This window comes from Hemiscyllium ocellatum, chromosome 4 (assembly GCF_020745735.1).
Source record: "Hemiscyllium ocellatum isolate sHemOce1 chromosome 4, sHemOce1.pat.X.cur, whole genome shotgun sequence".
NCBI classification, from domain to species: domain Eukaryota; kingdom Metazoa; phylum Chordata; class Chondrichthyes; order Orectolobiformes; family Hemiscylliidae; genus Hemiscyllium; species Hemiscyllium ocellatum.
This window is the reverse complement of record NC_083404.1, coordinates 129050790-129070143: the sequence shown is the minus strand read 5'-3', so window position 1 is coordinate 129070143 and position 19354 is coordinate 129050790. Positions and strand designations below refer to the sequence as shown.

General features: G+C 42.2%; 1 protein-coding gene across 3 annotated transcripts in view; it reads right to left on the bottom strand.

The window, feature by feature from the left end:
• Positions 1–3227: 3227 nt before the first annotated feature.
• The window catches only part of LOC132815099 (guanine nucleotide-binding protein G(s) subunit alpha), a 353011-nt gene continuing 336884 nt past the window's right edge, over positions 3228–19354 (bottom strand). For all 3 annotated transcript variants that reach the window (XM_060823858.1, XM_060823856.1, XM_060823857.1), the window contains exons 7-12: positions 15420–15493; positions 14066–14124; positions 10600–10720; positions 8899–9029; positions 6047–6114; positions 3228–4917 (exon numbers count right to left, since the gene is read on the bottom strand). In XM_060823858.1, the coding sequence (XP_060679841.1) occupies positions 4771–4917; positions 6047–6114; positions 8899–9029; positions 10600–10720; positions 14066–14124; positions 15420–15493 (600 nt within the window). In that variant the 3' untranslated portion in view covers positions 3228–4770. The remainder of the gene's footprint in view (positions 4918–6046; positions 6115–8898; positions 9030–10599; positions 10721–14065; positions 14125–15419; positions 15494–19354) is intronic.

Genomic DNA, 19354 nt, shown 5'->3' with positions numbered 1-19354 from the left:
GATAACTAACAGTTGGGGATTTGAAGAGCATCTTAAAGTGCCATGAGGTGGCGTGGAAGAGGTTTATGGAAACAATTCCAGAATGTAGTGTGGAGATGGCTCAAAGCATTGCTGCCCGTGGGGAAACAACTCAAGGGGGGAAGGCACGCCATACCATCCATGATTCATCTTGCAGTTGCAGAGTGTGTGGGACCACAGCCCTTTGTAGGCCAGACCAGGACGGGCACCAGTGAGGACTGCAGATGCTCTTTGTAACGACAGTAGTAAATGAGTTTGCATTTTTATAGCCATCCAACAGTGCTCGCTTTTTTTTTGTTGGATGTCAGTTCACAATGCACTAGAGCTACTGCATGTTTTTTCACACATCTGATTCGGTGGGAATTTGATGTGATAAGCTCAAAGCTTCTAATCTTGTCTTAGAAACTTATCCAGGCAGCTGAGTCAATGGAAGGGCGACAGGCATTCACTTTAACTGGCTCCATACTTTAGGTGCAGAGATTAAAAGGGTTACATGACCAGTCCAATCCACACAACAAGGCACAATGCTCACCCAAAACTGATTGGAATCTCTGGCTGACAATAATCCAGTCAGTGAAACCCCACATCCCATTTTTTGAACCAAGGTAAACTGCAATTCAGGTGGAATCTCGCAACATGTGGACTCACCCTGGGATGTTCTTAACTTCTGCTAATGATTGGTATCATCCCAAGTCTCAAAGAATTATCGCAGACATATTCCACATAACTCAAACTTATGTATTTCCCATATATTCACCATTAATGCGAACATGCAGTTTCAGTACTCTCTTAATAAAAATGCTCAATCATTTCATGAAAGAGAAGTGAAATAACTTGCATCACTGGATATTAATACTTACTTTTGTACCTTAAAAAGTTTGAATGTTTCCCCACATTTAGGTCCTTCTATAGATATGTTCTAATAAGCCTGTTCAGAGACATTATGACACACCTCTGGAAGAAACTGGACTTGTACCCAGGCCGCCTGGTTCAGAGATAGGGACACTTATCATTGCACCACAAGAGCCCTAGAACCTTCTATAAGCTGAAGAGCAAGCAGCCACCATGGCAGGGTAGCACAAAATAGGCAAAGGGAGCAAGAGGTGACCAATGGGGGGATTTCCTCATGGGGGTGGCTCCTGCCATGGGTGACTTCAAATAATCTCTGAAAAAACTATTAATTCACATAATTGACCAATAAATTTAATGATCATTTGGAAAGTTTCTTACAACAAAACTTTATGAAATTTTTGTTTTGAAAAGATCAACGTCCTCTTAGAAAAATGACTGCTGAAACTATGAGATGAATATTATCTAATTTCATCAGAATTTGTGAAGTATTGCCAAGAGGATTTGGTCTCCAATTGTGAGGGAGGGAGGGAGGGAAGGAATGAGGGAGGATCATTCCGAACAACGATAGTCTTCCAGAAAGACAAATGGTTCCTTTGTTGTTGACACAGAAAGGAACAAAGAGCAATTGATTATTCCAAAAATATCAGAATCCCATAGCATAGGGATTCACTCATTCAACTCATTGAGAACATGTTGAAAGAATATACTTTATCTAATTATGGAGACTTACTTTCTTTTCCACCTACTTGAGCTCAGTTCACCTGATCCAAAACACCTCTCTTAATGTATTGTCCACCAGAAGATGTCCTGTATTGAAATCAGAATTCTTTCGGCATCCTTTAATGTCTGGAGGCACAGACCCCATTCTGCTCCCACAGTCCCGGAAAGACAGTGTTGAACACTGTCTGATCAGGTGTAGCGTAATCAATGTACTAAGCCTCATCTGTTACATCCCTGCAAGTAACTTACAAAGCAAATCTAAAACAGCACCATTAACATAACTGGTGCATCTGAACTGTAAGCCTGTAATCATTGTACACAGAGTTTGTATCCCTGGAAGACCGCTGAACTCCCAAGTCTCGACCAGGGAACTACCTCTGCATCCAGCTATCCAAAACTGCTTCAGCTCATTCGCCCCCTGCAGCAGGGGAGAGTTTATACACCAAGATTAAATTGTAAAGCCATTTATAAATCTTTTGCTTCTGAATTTCTTGCACAGGGATTAGACATTCACTCATAGTATTGAACTGAAATAGTATATTTCATATAATTATAGTCACACATGATTTGGGGAACATTGATTGTCATGCACTCTTAGAAGAGGAGCAGTGTGGATTTCAAAAATACAAATCAAAATTTCTGGACTTGTTAAAACGCTTCCAACGTAAAGAGGATGGCTCAGTGGTTAGCACTGCTACCTCACAGCACCAGCTACCCTGGTTCGATTCCAGCCTTGGGTGACTGTCTGCGTGGAGTTTGCACATTCCCCCATGTCTGCCTGGGTTTCCTCCCACAGTCCAAAGATGTTCAGGCTAGGTGAATTGGTCATACTAAATTGCCCATAGTGTTCAGGGATGTGTTGTTTAGGTGCATCAGTCAGGCGTAGAGTAATAAGGTAGGGAAAATGGGTCTGGGTGGGTTACTCTTTGGTGGGTCGGTATGGACTTGTTGGGCTGAAAGGCCTGTTTCCACACTGTAGGGAATCTATGATTACAAAAGTTAAGCTACGATTTTTCATCTCATCTGCCTTAATCAATCAGCTCTCAGTTTGAGAAATTAATTTTCCAACACTGGCGATGGGAGGATTGGATCTCTCATCACTTCGATCCCATTAAACGCCATTCCAAGCTCGTTTACTTGATATGAGGCTTGGGGCTTGCCTCCATATTTCAAAGGCAGACTGTGTTTCTTTGTCATGGTCGTCTCATCTTTCCTACTCAAAGGTAGCTCGGTTTTGGAAGGTAGATGTTAATTAAGCACAGAGAATACAAAAACCCTTTGTGGGGAGGGTTGGAGGGGGGAGAAGGTAGCTCACATCAGGTCTCCATTTTAAAGTAATATAGAACTAACACTTAACTATGTTTCCGTTATTGCAACTGTAATTTTTTTTAACATTGTACAAATTGTACAAGTTTTCTCAGACACATGAAAAGTATATACTCACAGAGACATAAAACACCTAGGTATAAAATATAAAGCAGTGTAATAGTTACTAAAAAGGACATGCCTTATTGCTACAGCGATTTTTGCTTCTTTTTTCCATACTGTACCACAACTTGTTCGGAGAATGTGATTTGCATAAATTATTCAAGTCTGAGAAATATTCACACATCTCAAATTCTACAATATTTAAAATAAACTTTTCTAACATATCTCTTTATTAAAAGAGAAATAAAAATGTCATTATGTAATTCTTTTAGGCCAGACACAAAGGTTTACACCTTAGTTGTTTTTTTTTCCCGTTTTTGTACTATTTACTTGCACAATAAAAGCTGCTGTTGGTACAAGGATTTAAGACCCTATCTAATGGTGCTCACACGTTCACAATGCCTATGCATTTGTGAAGGTCTATGAATGACCGAAGAATTACCAAACATGTATATTTCTAGCAAAAAAACCTTGGTTCCCATAGAAATAATTCCATGTTGCATTTTGGACACTTGAATGGATTCCGGTGTGTTAAAGCTGAGAATCCAAAGCAAGGCCTGATGTTGCAACATCTCGTCACCTCTGACCTCTTCTTGTAAAGGTAAGTGGTTAATTTGCATAATTTATACAGTTTTTTTTACTAAAGAGCATTTTCCTTCTTTATAAACCAGAAAAAAAAACTAATCTCTACAGATAAACTCCCCATCTCCAGCCAATGCTGTCGATAGGTTTTGGACATAAAGCTGTACAGCGCAATCAAACATACTTACATCTTAGCTCATTTCACAGGGACCGCCATAATCAAGGCACAAAGATCGTCTACAAGGAGTTTTCTTCAATAAAGTTGTACAAAATAATACATTTTACAGTCTGTACAAGATAATAATCAGCAGTAAAACAAACAGAAAATAAACAAATGTCAGACTATTTGTCCGTTCATGATCTAAGCTAAGGGATCGTAATTGACAGCTTGAACAAACATGAGTGTGTGTCTGTGTGTGTGTTTGTGTGCACGCGTGCACACGCGTGTGTGTGGCTGTTCCCAGCCTTCTTGTAGAAATTGAAGCAGTTTCTAAGATGTGATGAGATTCGATAGCCCCAAGACCTCAAACACAGCTCCTACTTGTAGGACATGGGCATTCTGCCTCTTGGTTTTTGTTTTAGACAAAATCTTTGCCATCACTGGCGTAAGACGAGGCGCTTTTCTTTCAGCCGCCCTGCGTTCCTTAATGCTGGAAACAGTGAAACTATTCAATGTTGTGGTGCTGCTACATTGCGTGAACTTCCTCGACAGTTTTTTTTTCCAAAATGACCTGATGCAAAAAGTGCATTTTCATCCTAATATATTTTACCCCATCAAGTACTCCCAAGTGTTATATTGAAAAGGAACTCAGAGGTCTGAGAGTAGTGCCATCTTGTGCTGCCTAAGGGCAGAGACGACTAGACAATAGAGCTACAAGCCTGGAGGGAGACAGGCTGAGGTATACTCAGGCATCTGTCAGACACAGAGGTAGCCAGAGGGCTCAGTGGAACCACAGAGAAGGAGCAGGAGCAGAGTTTTTTTTTGTAAAAACAAATACAATGGGATGCATGAAGAAAGGAGAAGGGAATACAAGAAAGGAGAAGTGAAGAAAGAGAGAATTCCGAGAGCAAAGTTGATCCACTTCACTCATATCTCTCCCGCCCTGGGTGGGCACTTTAAGAAAAAGGAATCAGGGAGTCCAAAAGTCAACAACTCGGGTTGTTTCTCCATCACAATAGTTCATACTGGCGAAGGTGCATTCTCTGAATAATGTCCCGACAGTCATTGAATACTCTGCGGATGTTTTCTGTATCTACGGCACAGGTGAAGTGAGGGTAACAGTAGTGTCGTCCATCTCCGCTCGCTGTGCTGATCCTCTGCAGGAAGAAGCAACAAGCACTTATCAATACTTGCCTACGCCCACAACTTAGTCAGATACTGATTCTTGGACAAAAAAGTGACATGCATGGAATGTTTCAAATATGACGTGTTTCCCTTCTTATCTGCTGGCAAAAGCAAACAAGCTTTCCCTCACTATAACAAACGATCACCATTATTGAACAATCCAAGGCTCCTCCAAGGGTATTATGGGATGAAGTCATCTTTGACACCAAATTACAAAGAGAGGCTGCAATGGATGGTTCTTAAAGAACAGATTAAAGCAGCAGGGAGAGGCAGGGATGTTGAGTGTGGGTATTCCAGATTTAGGGACAAGACCACTGAAGTTATAGAATCATTGAATACCTCTAGCGTGGAAGCAGGCCATTCAGCCCATCGAGTCCACACTGACCCTCATAAGAGCATCCCACCCAGACCCAAACCCCGACCGTAGCCCTGTAACCCCGCGTTTCTCATGGCTGCTAATGATGGAGGGGGGAAAATTAGAATGTGCAGGAGATTAAAATCAGAACAGCACAGGGATATTAGTGTTTAGATCTAGTCAGACAGTAGTGTAGACTTCAAGATCTTTATTACCGACAGTTGCTATTAAAATATAAAAACATACTATGCGTAAGTTACCAAATTACACTGCATCTCATAAAAACTATTTTGAGGATTAACCGTGGGGAAGGATGGGATAAAGACAAATATCACTTTCAACTAAACAGAGAGGGGAAAATCATGCTCAAGTGTTAGAAAGATGTCCAAGCGCTGATAACCTTATCTTCTGTTCAAACTCAGGCAATGTGCTACAGGCTTTGCAAACTGCTCTTCAATTTCTGTTACATTACTAAATAAAATATGAAACTCTCCAATATAAAGAGAAAATTAATAGGAACAATTCAGCTGGTCTAGGAGCAGCTGTGGAGAGAGAACAAATGTTTTGGGGGTCTGCTGGGAGGTTCCTGGCTGGAGATGTTAACCCAAAAAGGCAATTAGATAGCGTCCATCATTCTCTGTTTTTATTTTTGATTTCCAGCATTCGCAGATTTGCCCCACTTAGTTCCATTAAACAGGAGATCTGTTGCCCAAGTTCCCTCTGACTCTGCATCAGTAAATACTCACAAGAAATTCATCCCGTACAAAGTATTTTGCTCTTGTAACTCTTGCATCTTCTCCAGGTTCTGGTGTTGCTGTTCCCGAAACAAAGAAACAACAAATTTAAAAAAGAACAGTTCAAGAAACAGTTTATTAGTTATTGCTGGCTTGTTAATGAATCACTGGAAGGGAATGAATTGAAGGCTGAAGGGCAAACTTGCCTCTGATAGACATTTGAATAGTTCCAGAGAGGGAATGAATGCAGGCATTAATAGACAAAAATCATTAATAAAAGAATTCAACTGCACAGTTTCTTTACAGCAGCTTGGGGGAGGATGGCGGAGATATGGGTTCTAAGATAATACTATGACATAAATACAGGCTGTCGCACTGATAGAACGCCAGTAAAAACAGTTAAGTGTCAAAGTGGCAATTAGCTCAGAGGGACTAGAACCACATCAGGGGCTGGAGTCAAACACAAGCAAAGAGGTGCATGTCAGAGTTATAGACAGAAGAAGGCCTGAACAATGATAAATGCATCAAAAAGTTCACTCAAACACTTCTAATCTTTCTAATTGTAATAAATCAGAGGTGTGAACAATTAGTCCATAGAGTGGAGATAACTCCACAGAGGCCAGTATCCCATTACCAAGTCACTCTGTATTTCCATGTGCCATGTGATCCAGCTCCTTCAGAGTCAGCTTCGAGAATGAGCAGAACCCCTGACCCTCCTGATTGTTTTTTTCCCTACTCCCACACTACCGCCTAACTGCGGTAGTGCTTATTTTTTCCCCAGCACCCATGTTGTGTACTCTTCTGATTTTTAAAAAATCTTTATTCAATTTCCATCACCAGGAAGAAAAGAAACACCCAAGTGGCCAGTGACAAGATATGCCCTGCTCACCAGAGGGCAATGTCTCAGTGATCAAAAAAGTGAAGGGGGTCTCCTGATTTTATATATATATATATATTTCTTTTTTGTTTTCTTTTTACACCAGAGTGGTCCAGTGATAAGCAGTGCCCTTCACATCAAAGGGCAATGCTTTGTGTTACTCCTGTTGATTTTTTTCTTTTTTTTTCCTGATTTTTTTCTTTTTTTTTTAAAACCCCACACTACCGCCTAACTGCAGTAGTACTTATTTTTTCCCCAACATGCCTGTTTTTTTTTTCTTTCTTTATTTAATTAACCCCCGCACTACCGCCTAACTGCGGTAGTACTTATTTTTTCCCAACATGCCTGTTTTCTTTTCTTTCTTTATTTAATTAACCCCCGCACTACCGCCTAACTGCGGGAGTGCTTATTTTTTCCCCATCACCCATGTTGTGTACCCTTCTGATTATATCTGTCAGTCAGGGCTCCCTGATTGGACCAGATTAACAGCCCCAGTCAGGGAGCTGATATTCTAAAAGATCCACCTGGCAGACCTCATTATAATCACTACACGAGGTAGAAACAGGAAATGCTGCAAATACCCAAGTCTGATGATATCTATGGTGAGAAACAGGCTTAGGGTTTCAGGTTAACACCTTTTTGTTAGAACATGGACAAATCAGGAATATAGCAGATCTCGGGCCAGTGACAAGGGGAACAGAGAACAAAAAGGAAGGTCAGCAGTAGGGTGGAAGATTTGGAGAAATTAAATCCCAAAAGAGTTGATGGTGCGAGGCAAAAGGGAGTGGTTCTGGGACCAGAAAAGTAACAAAAGATGTGTCCAGAGGTTCTGATGAAAGGTCATTGATCTAAGCTGCGAACTCTTCTCATTTCTCCTGATGATACCAGACCTGGACATTTCCTGCATTTTGTTTCAGATTGCCAGCATCTGCACTATTGCGCTTTTGTATGTGCTTTGTTGAGGTATGAATAGCAGAGCCTTGAACAGCTGTAGTGTGATAAATGCTGGTCTTGTCAGATATCCTGTGAATTTTTAAAAATATAATACCCATGTGGGCAAATCTTTCTTGAGGTGGAAGTGAAATGCGAGTCCCTAATCCATGTATTGTGGGGTAGAGGTTTGGAACACTTCTGCAAACAGCAATTAATGCTTGATCATGTTCATTTGAAATCTGAGATCAATAGTTTTTTTGTCAGTCCTAGGGGCTGAGAGATATGCAGACACGATAGATGGATAGACACCGCTAAGCCAATGTCTCAAGGCTCAAAGGGTTAAATAGGCATTTCCTCCTTTAGAAAAATGAGGTGGGGGGGGGGGATCTTATCAAAACATATACAATGATAAAGAGAATGGATAAGATAAAAGCAGGGAGGTTGTTTCCACTATTGGGTGAAACTAGAACTAGGGGGCATAGCCTCAAAATAACGGGCAGCAGATTTCGGACGGAGTTGAGGAGGAATCTTTTCAGGGAGAAAGTGAGGTCTGCAGATACTGGAGATCAGAGCTGAAAATGTGTTGCTGGAAAAGCGCAGCAGGTCAGGCAGCATCCAAGGAACAGGAAATTCAACGTTTCGGACACAAGCCTGAAGGGCTTTCCTGATGAAGGGTTTGTGCCCGAAATGTCGAATTTCCTGTTCCTTGGATGCTGCCGGACTTGCTGTGCTTTTCCAGCAACACATTTTCAAAGGAATCTTTTCAGCCAAAGGATTGTAAATCTGTAGAATTCCCGCCCAGTGGGACAGCTGAGGCTACCTCACTGAATGTGTTTAAGGTAAGGATAGATAGATTTTTGAACAGTAAAGGAATTAAGGGTTACGGTCAGCAGGTGGGTAAGTGGAGCTGAGTCCATGAGAAGCTAAGCCATGATCTTATTGAATGGCAGAGCAGGCTGGATGGGCCAGAGGGCCTACTCCTGCTCCTCGTCCTTATGTACCCTTGCTCCTAAAGAGTCTCTCCACAATTAGTACAAAACTGAAAAAGCATTACCGTCATCTGGTGTCGTGTAGCGTGTATATTCTGGAAAATAGTCTTCAATTTTGGATTTTCCCGCCAACACTTTCTCAGCCAGAAGGTCTTGCTTGTTCAAGAAGAGGATGACAGAAATGGTTCGCAGCCACCTAGCACAGAGGGGCACCAGTCAGCACGTGGTAAACCAGCGACTCCCACCCAGACAGTGGGTTCGCTGGGATTGGAGTAACATGTGGGCGGCACGGTGGTACAGTGGTTAGCACTGCTGCCTCACAGCACCAGAGACCTGGGTTCAGTTCCCGACTGACTGTGTGGAGTTTGCACATTCTCCCCGTGTCTGCGTGGGTTTCCTCCGGGTGGGCTCCGGTTTCCTCTCTCAGTCCAAAGATGTGCGGGTTAGATGAATTGGCCATGCTAAATTGCCTGTAGTGTTAGGTAAGGGGTAAATGTAGGGGTATGGGTGGGTTGCGCTTCGGTGAGTCGGTGTGGACTTGCTGGGCCGAAGGGCATTTTTCCACACTGTAAGTAATCTAATCTAAATCTAATCTAGTTACAGTTTGCAATCTGGCAGTGCACATCTACCGAGGCCCAATGCTTACTGAAGCAGTATGACTAGATTAGATTAGATTACCTACAGTGTGGAAACAGGTCCTTCAGCCCAACAAGTCCACAACAACCCTCCGAACAGCAATCCACTCAGACCCATTCCCCTACATTTACCCCTGACTAATGCACCTCACACTACAGACAATTTAGCATGGGCAATTCACCTGACCTGCACATCTTTGAATTGTGGGAGGAAACCGGAACACCTGGAGGAAACCCACGCAGACACGGGGAGAATGTGCAAACTCCACACAGACAGTCACCAGAGGGTGGAATCAAACCCAGCCCCCTGGTGCTGTGAGGCAGCAGTGCTAACCACTGAGCCACCGTGTTGCCCCATTATTTCTTAATGAATAACTCCTTATGTTTCTGGTAAAAATATACTTCACATTTATATGTGTTGAAAGTAATTTGCCAATTATGTACTTATCCTGCAAGGTTATTATGGCCTCCTTTTAGTTTGTTGCAATTGCTCCCACTATTGACCTCCAATTGTCCCTAATTTGGTATCTTACGTCTTTAACTGCAATATCTAAGTAATTAACATACCGCAGCATGTAAATAACAAAAGGGCCAGCAATTTAAAAATAGTTCTTTTCTCAGTTCCTGTTTAAAACAGCAAAGTATTGATAATAATGAGTGGTGACCCAACTCTCTCCTCAGGAATAACTATCACTAGAATTCCCAGTGGAATTACAGGAGAATGAACCGGAAGGTTCTCAGTCAACACAAGCAGCCAATTCCACATAAAGGCAGATGGTAAAATTATGTATAAAAATGTTATATATTAAGATTAATTCACCCAGCAGAACGAGAAATGTCGGGATCCATTGTCCGAAGATGATAGCAGTAAATACAAAATCCTTATTTTTCTATTCTCCAGGGATATGCAGATGACACTGCTTCTCAATAATGGTTACCAAAAGGTCAAATTGAAACTAAGTTTGAGATTTCTTGGCCAAGTTCTGCATAACTTTAAATCAGAAGAGACAGAGGGAATGAAAGTCACAGGAAGTGCAGCCTTAAACAGCCGACAAAACATCAGCCTCTCAAAAAAACACTTGACAGCCAAACATACGTCTATATTAGAACAAAAGGCAAGTTTTCTTTTACCTGTTATTCCAAATGCTTTTGAAGAGATCAAGAGCTTCTCGGAGTCGATTGGTGTTGTTGTCTTCCCTTATCACCATGTTGTAGCTACTACTGGCCACCACAAAAATAATGGCCGTGACATCTACATGTAGTCGGGGGCAGATTGACAATTCCATTCAGTCCAGGGAGACAGAAGGGAAAGGAAATGGAAACAAAAGAAAATAACATGGTTACTGGATTCAAATGTAATGTCCTGATTTTGGTAACAGACAACAATCAACAGACAAGAGTCTTCCCTCCCAGTCGGAGAACACTTCAGCGGTCCGGGACATCCGACCTCGGACCTTCGGGTGACCATCCTCCAAGGCGGACTTCGGGACAGGCAGAGACAGGTGATCTCATTGCATTATATACACACACAGACAGATGCACGCGCACACACACACACACACACGTTTGTGGGGTGAATTTGTATTTGTAGGGTTACATCGTACTTTGCTCAAAAACTGCATCAATCCATGTAAGACTTTGTTAATTCATTGTTTACATTACAATCAGTCTAAACATTATGGTACAGACAACAGCACAGAGAGGTGCTAATACCCAACACATTGTCTGGGCTGACACCAATTGTTAAAGTTCACTTGAGAACGTAACTTTTTTAAAAAAAGTTTTGCGATTTACATATGAAAGAAGTGAAACTAACATGGTCATTCTAACAGATGAGAGACTTAACAGTGAAGGCATTTTTCATTGTATGATTTCAGTTACATCACACTGTAAACTTTTGCTATAAATTGTGTCTCTTACAATTGTGTACTCCACAACCACCTGATGGAGCATTGCTCCGAAAGCTAGTGTGCTTCCAATTAAACCTGTTGGACTATAACCTGGTGTTGTGTGATTTTTAACTTTGTACACCCCAGTCCAACACTGGCATCTCCAAATCAGAACCACCAATCGGTCTTTAACAGAATCTAGTGATGCTAAAGTTGAATGAGGTGCCATCAATGGCCTGACCAGTAGAGGGAACATGGTGAACATGAGAAAATGAGGACCGCAGATTCTGGAGATCAAAAGGTGTGACACTGGAAAAGCACAGCAGGTCAGTGCCTCTGGGTGCTCCAGTTTCCTCCCACAATCCAAAGATGTGCAGGTGAGGTGGGTTGGCCATGCTAAATTGTCCGGGGATATGCAGGCTAGCTGGCTTAGCTCTTCCTGATGAAGGGCTTATTCCCGAACATTGACTCTCCTGATCCTTGGATGCTGCCTGACCTGCTGTGCTTTTCCAGTGCCACACTTTTTGGGAGCATGGTGAACAGCATGGTGATATCCAACATGACCATTCCGAGCTGAAACCTTCCATAATGGAGCACTGACTGACCAATGACTTGCTCCGAATGTCACTGTGTGCTGCCAAAGTAAAGGCCAATCTTCAGACCTGAAAGGCACTTCACACTCTGGTCACCTCACTGCAGAAGGAATATTATTAAACCAGAAAGAGTGCAGAAAAGATCTTTTAGGAAGTCACTTGGACTGGAAGGTTTGAGTTATAAGGAAAGGCTGGGACTGCTTTCCTTGGAGACTGAGGGGTGACCTTATAGAGGTCTACAAAATGATAAGAGGCACAGATAAAGGTAGATAGGCTACTGCTTTTCCCCACGGTACGGGAGTCTTAAACTCGAAGGCGTAGGTTTAAGGTGAGAGATACGAGGTGTCCAGAGGGACATTGCTTTCACACAGAGGCTGGTGATTGTCTCGGATGGAGGTAGTAGTGGAAGTGAGTACAATTTCATTATTTAAGAAGGTTAAAAATCACACATTGTCAACCACCTGGTGAAGGAGCAGTGCTCTGAAAACTAGTGCTTCCAAATACACCTGTTGGACTATAACCTGGTGTTGTGTGGTCTTTGACTTTGTCCACCCCAATCCAACACTGCCATCTCCAAATCATTATTTAAAAAACGTTTGGACAGGTACATAGATGGGAAAGGTATAGAGGGAAAAGGACCAAACACAGGCAAATGGGCCTAGATTAGTTGTGAACACTGGGTGGCATAGACAAGTTAGGCTGAAGGGCCTGTTTCCATGCTGTAACCCTGGATGATTCTAACACCAGTCCAGGAAAGCAGCTTAATTCCTGGTTGAAGAGACAAGTAACAATTACAGCAGGCTACTGAAAAGAAGCTTAATGTGCTTTAGAGAGAATTAATGGCTGTAATAAGATGGATACAGTAAGATGGCAGGAAGGCTGCTTTATGATGTAGCAAAAAGAGACAATTGCATTGGGCTGACTGTTGCTCTGGAAAGCTGTGGTCCTCCTTTTTTTATTCCTGATGAAGGGCTTTTGCCCGAAACGTCGAGTTCACTGCACTTTGGATGCTGCCTGAACTGCTGTGCTCTTCCAGCACCACTGATCCAGAATGTTGCTCTTGAACCATCATTCGACCACCCCCCACCGAAAGCAACCAATCCATGTACCCTTTCTCCTTCCAAGGATATGGTCACCCAGTACAGAGTAGAACTCCCTGAGACTGGGAGGTAGCAGCACTGTAACAGCTCAACAAAGGGACCAGGGGACTTACAGACACCATTCAGGACAAGGGCTTACCACGGACTGGCTGAAGAGTCTAAATACTTCAGCTGTTAGGCACTTTTGAGGATCTTATTTATAAATCAAATTCATTTCCCACCATCTGCAAATCCGAGTGCCCAGAACATTATTTGGGATTCTAGATTAATAATGTCCAATAATATCACTAGGCCATCACCTCCAGGTATCTTTTAGGAAGCAAACTGGGCTCTAGGATACCCCATTTGCAAGTGTACACCGTCACTTCTTTAGTGGAATCAGGAAGGTTGATTTTCCAAGAATCATTTTGTGCCATTCCCGCCCTGGATTATCATTTCAGGACCACCACCACCATTTCCAGATGTTATCCGGTATCCCAGCATTGCTTTGGTCTGGATCGGCTGGACCACTGGCCTGTTCAGTTGAACCTTTGAAGCATCAGGAATCATTTTGCTCCATCAGAGACCTACCCTTAGGTGGCAGCACTGGGTTAAGTAGAATCTGACCAATGCTTCAATCCATTAAATCCGAAGGGTGTCAGTGAGAATGTGATAACGTACAATCCTGAAATCCACATGTTCTGATTAAGGAACAAAATCAACATTTTAACATTAAACCTGATTCTTTGCATTTTCAGCTGGTGGTTGTGCACTGTGTACGTGATTAATAAATTAATTAACAAATAGGAAATGGACAATGGCCATCACTTAACGCCTTTTGGAACCTGAACAGGTCTCTGTAAACTAATAAAGTGACAATGGGGTAAACTAGTAGGAGTAAGTGGCAGAAGCAATCCAATGGTAATTCTATATTCAGTGGCCGTGTTCTCGCAGAATTTTAACAACAATATGACACCCAGGAGAACAACTGATAGCCTTTTAAAAAAATATTAAATGCTCCCCCTCAATTACTGACCATTGAAGCACTGGATCCATTTTCTCCGTTCATCTCTCTGTCCGCCCACATCAAACATACTGGAAAAGAAAGGCAACAGAGTCAGGAATCTCACTTACTGAATCGATCGTGAAATACACGTTTATTGACCGGGGAAGTGGGAGGGAGGGAGGTTTGCTAAATATTGAAGAATTTTATATTGTCTATAATATTACACAATGACTTTCTGTCAGTGTTGGTAGAACATTTTATTGACGTGATTTAATAATGTAATATTGTCCTTGATGTGACTTAGAAGCTGTTAATTGAGATGTATCACACCGCCTTTCACTGGTCAATACTATCCATAACTAAGACACAGAAGAGTTTAAGCAGCTTCCTCTATGATTGAGGAAACTAATTTTAAAACTCTTTAGCCCTTTCCATTATCCAAAGAATCCCCCTGAGATCAATGCTTCTGTCCTGATCCTGCTCTGCAGCAGGAGCTTCCAGCATTGCTGGCTATATTTTGGAAGGTCCTTACACCTTATCAGGAAATGTTGCTGCATAAATCTCTCAAATTAGCTGATTCTATGTCCTTACAAAGATCAACAAGTTGTTTAATTAATACAATCTTTTAACCATGATTCAGCAAACCATAGGCAGGGAAGAGTTTCAAAAGAATGCAAATAACGTGAAAAAAGTATAAAAATGGCTTCACTTAACACGGTCAAAACACAAAAGTAAAAAGGGTGGAATTTTAGCACTTCCCCAATAGGAATTATTAAAATTATTTGCATTTTTTTTAGTCTGACTTCATGTCCTCAGATATCTGAATGTTTTCAAGCGCTCATTTGAAAGACAGTCAGTGCATTGCAGACAAAGGGTCAGCCAAGTTACGCACACAGCAATCGAACCGAGAACTTGATAATGTATGTTTTCTGGTGAGAATAGGATGAAAGAAGCTTGCTGGTCAGGATGCTGGAGAACCCCTTGTTCACTTGTGAACAGCATGGGATCCACGGTTACCCTTGACTGTAATGGAGAGAGTTTAGCATCTTGTCAGAAAGGCAGCACCGTCCACCACAGAGCAGCATACTGGCACGGGGCTTCAGTCTAAAACATCTTGCTGCTATCATTCTGTGGGATGAGAGTGTCACAGGCCAGGCCAGCAACTATTGGTCATCCTGGATGTTAACTTCAGAGGTCTTCAGGAAAAGAATTCCAATTCACCAGCAGAGAAACCCTTCAAACGTCAGTTACCCAGAGGTTGGATCTTCCCTCCCTCGATAATTCCCATGGGCTTTGGCTGATAAATAGTCACTTGAGAAGCTGTGATAACCTTGCGACAGTTAGGAGCGTTCAAATTATAGGACTGATTTAGAGACATACTCACTGAAAATTTACTTTGTCAACTTGAAATCTCGTTTCAAAAATCCCTGATGTCAAAACTCTGCAACGGAGCAAATCCTGGTGGAAAAGACAAGAAGGATATTCACAAACATATCTGACTGAGAAAAACACATCCACGGTGTGTGTGCAATGGGTTGGGTAAAGCTATTGTGATGGACCTCCTGTGAAACTTGACCTGAGCAGCATTGCTGATAGCACTTTGATTGCTACTGGAAGGAAGGCAGAACTGCAAGGCTAGAATTCACTGACTATCACTAAACTCCCTTGAATAGGCAGTGGTGAGCTACCTCAAATTCACAGGCTATAAGATGTGAGAGCAGGGGTACCATTCGGCCCATCAAGTGCAATTCAACGAGATCATGACTGATCAAGACCTTACTGAGAGTGCCACCCCTTCCTCCTGAATCTAACTGGTACAGAAGTAAGCTTACATTAAAATGGGGATGTCACCTACTTGGAAAGCTAATCTACATCAACTCCAATTATGATCAACTCCTTTGATCTCCAAAGCAATATATATATATATATATATATATATATATCAATCTCCATCTTGAACAAACGCAATGACTAATCTTCCATAGCATCCAAACATCCGTTGCCTGAGTGCGGAGACCCTTTTGCTTCTCTGTTCTAACTGGCCGAGCCTTAGTTCCAGCTGCCCCAGCCAACGCAACACTCTTGCAGCACTGACCTGACTGACCACCTGAATAATAATCTACTTCAATATGATCTTCTTTCATTCTTCTGTACTCGAAGGAATACAGGTCCACTCAATCGCTCTTCACTTGGTACTCACCTCTTCCCAGGAATCAGTCTCGTGAATCTTCATAAGTTGGGCCAGCCTTCTTAGGGAAAGATCCCAAACTGTACACAGTCCTTCAGCTGCCGTCTTACCAAGGCAGTTAGACTTTATTGTTATGCTCCTCTTCCTTTGTGACAAAACCTACCATATTAATTTGCATATCTAATTGCTTGTTTCCTGCATGCTAACCTCCAATGATTCAGGTGTAAAGATACCCAAGACCGTCACCTCCATCTTATTCCTGACGATTATCTGCTTCCCATTAGCTAACCGATCCACTAAGTGTGCTCATGAACTAACCCTACACTATCAGCACGCATTGTGTGCAGCAACCTTTAATGTGAGACTTTAATCAAGTGGAAATCCAAGTTCACCACATCTACAGGTTCCCCATTATCCACATCGCTTATTATTACTTCAAAGAACAAATTACTCAGCACTACCTATCTCCCTTCCGCAAAACCAGGCTGACTCTGCCCAACTGCACTGCGATTTTCAACATCTCCTGCTCAAACCTTTCTAATAATAGATTCCAGCATCTTCCCCATGGTAACTGGTCCGGAGTTTCCTGTTTTTTCGGTCTCCTCCCTCTCTGAAGTAGAGGAGTTACCTTTGTTATTTTCTGAGCTTTCTTGAACTGCTGCAGTTCACCTTGTGTATGTGCACCTCCAATGCTGTGAGAGAGGTGGTGTAGAGTTCTGACCTGGCATCGATACGTTGGTAACACTCTGGTACATTACATGGCGTGCTCACCATTTCAGGTGGTATTGAAGAGTCAATCACATGGGCTATGGGAATGGAGTCACATAGAGGTCAGACCAGGCCAGCACAGCAGGTCTCCTTCCTTAAAAGGACGGCTGAACAATTGTTGATTGCTCATGGCACCACGACTGACACTACCACAGAACCAGACAACTGTTACACAACACACCTCCTCTCACACTGTATCATGTCTACACTGACTGAGCATCTCAAATGAACATCAATCTCCTGCCTTTTCCCCCTGATCTTGCACATCATTTCTATTTATATAATCATCTCATATCCTTTTGAATATCTCAGCTGATCTGCCTGCTGCAGGCAGTACCAAACCCGGAGCACTCACGGTGTGAAGCACTTTCTTCTCACCTCACAGCGGCTTATTTTGTAAAACACTAAAGCAGTGTCCTCAACTCGCATGTGTCCCTCTGTCCAAACCCTCATGATTTTGAAAACTTCTTTCAGATATCCTCATCGATTTCTTCTCTCTGAGGAAAACAATTGTAAGTCCTCCACTCGATTCTAATCACTGAAGGTTCTCATCTCTGGAACCATTCTCATATACCCCCCTTTGCAGTCTCTAACATGTTCACATCCTTCCAAAACAGCAACATCGGAAATTCCATTCTCCAGCTTGGGTCTAACTCCCATCTTATACAAATTCACCAAATCCTCTCTCTTTGCTCCATATAGCATACCCCTATGAACAATCTGAATATTAGAAATAATAACAATAGAACATTATTAGAATATTGTTGGTTTATTAACAGCTCTATTTTACATGCACATATACGCCTTGTCCTTTCTGCTCCTGCTGACCCTTTAGAATTCTATCCTTTAGTTTATATTGTCTTTGTATCACAGCAACTTTCAATTTCAGCTTTTCCTAATCAATGAAATTTAATTAATCAATTCAATTAAATCCCACCAGCCGCCATGTCTCCAGGGCAACCCATTGGTAATACACCAAACAAAATACTACAGATGCTGAAAACTGGATACATAGATGGAAAGTGCTGGAAAGACTTTCGAAATTGGAGGGAGGAACAGAATCAGACTCTTGTGGGCTTTGTCTTGTTAATAGGAATGACATTGGAACAGAGGCATCAGGCTGTTAAGATTGACTACAAGTTGGTCTCACAACACAAGTAGCAGCAGACCATAGTTTGCAACCTCACGTAGAAACTGGTGATGGAAGAGATCTGATAAATGGCCAGAATACTGGGTACAGTGAGGAAGATAGGCAAAATTAAACGATAAATATTCTTCGGGGTAATAAAGACAAACAGAGTGTTAAAGAGAAACTTGATTCAAGGGACCCCAACGTGTTATTCCGTTATGGACAGGAGCAATTTACCTCCAGCCACTTACACACCTTCCCAAACCATAACAGTTCAGGTAATAATCCAATTTCTTCTTGAATACCTAGAGGGAACCTGCCTTCAGCACACTCTCCAATCCCAACCACTTGCACTGTAAAAAAAATTCTTGAGTCATCATTACTTCGAGTCTTCATTACTTCTTTTAACAATTACTTTGAATCACTGCCCTCCGGGACAGGGTAGGGGGGATGGTTGGGTCTGGGTGGGATGTTTTTCAGAGGGTTGGTGCAGATCCGATGGGCTGAGTGGCCTCTCTCTGCACTCTACGGATTCTATGGATTTTGAAAGAACAATTTATTTCCAATTCTGTTGTTCCCGTGGTAATGCGATGGCTCAGCCTTCGTGTTTGTTATGACCAGGTCAGGAGCAGGAATCAACTCCCTCTTTTTAAACCCAATCTCGGTCAGTGGGAAAAGATGTCTTCCTGTCTTTTGCTCCCTCAGGAATACCTTGATAACTAGCTCCTTCTTTTTCTCTTGAATTCAAGCCAATTGCCAATCCCGTGCAGGGATAATAGAAATGGACAGTGAAGGGTGAATGTTGGGAACAACGCACAGATGAGGGAACAAGTTCAGCCTCAAATCCCAAGGCAGGTTAGGACAAAGACAGTGAATGGGGAATGTCTGCAATTGTTAAACTTTTTTGCTGTTATTCTTCACTGACATTGTAATGGTATCAGAAACAAAAGGGAATAGATTTTGTTTTCTTCGTTCTTTGTGATGGAGAGGTGTTAAAATCGCAGTAAATATTGATGTATCAGATTCGAGACTTTTCGTGGCTAAAATGACTTTTTAAAAAAGAATAGACATGTGCCCCCACGGAGTGAGGGAAGTTCCCCAAGACGTGTGGATGAAAGGAAGCTGACTGCACTGAAATGACTGTTTTGATTAGATTGGATTCCCTAAGTATGGAAACAGGCTCTTCGGCCCAACAAGTCCACACCGATCCTCCAAAGAGTAACCCACCCAGACC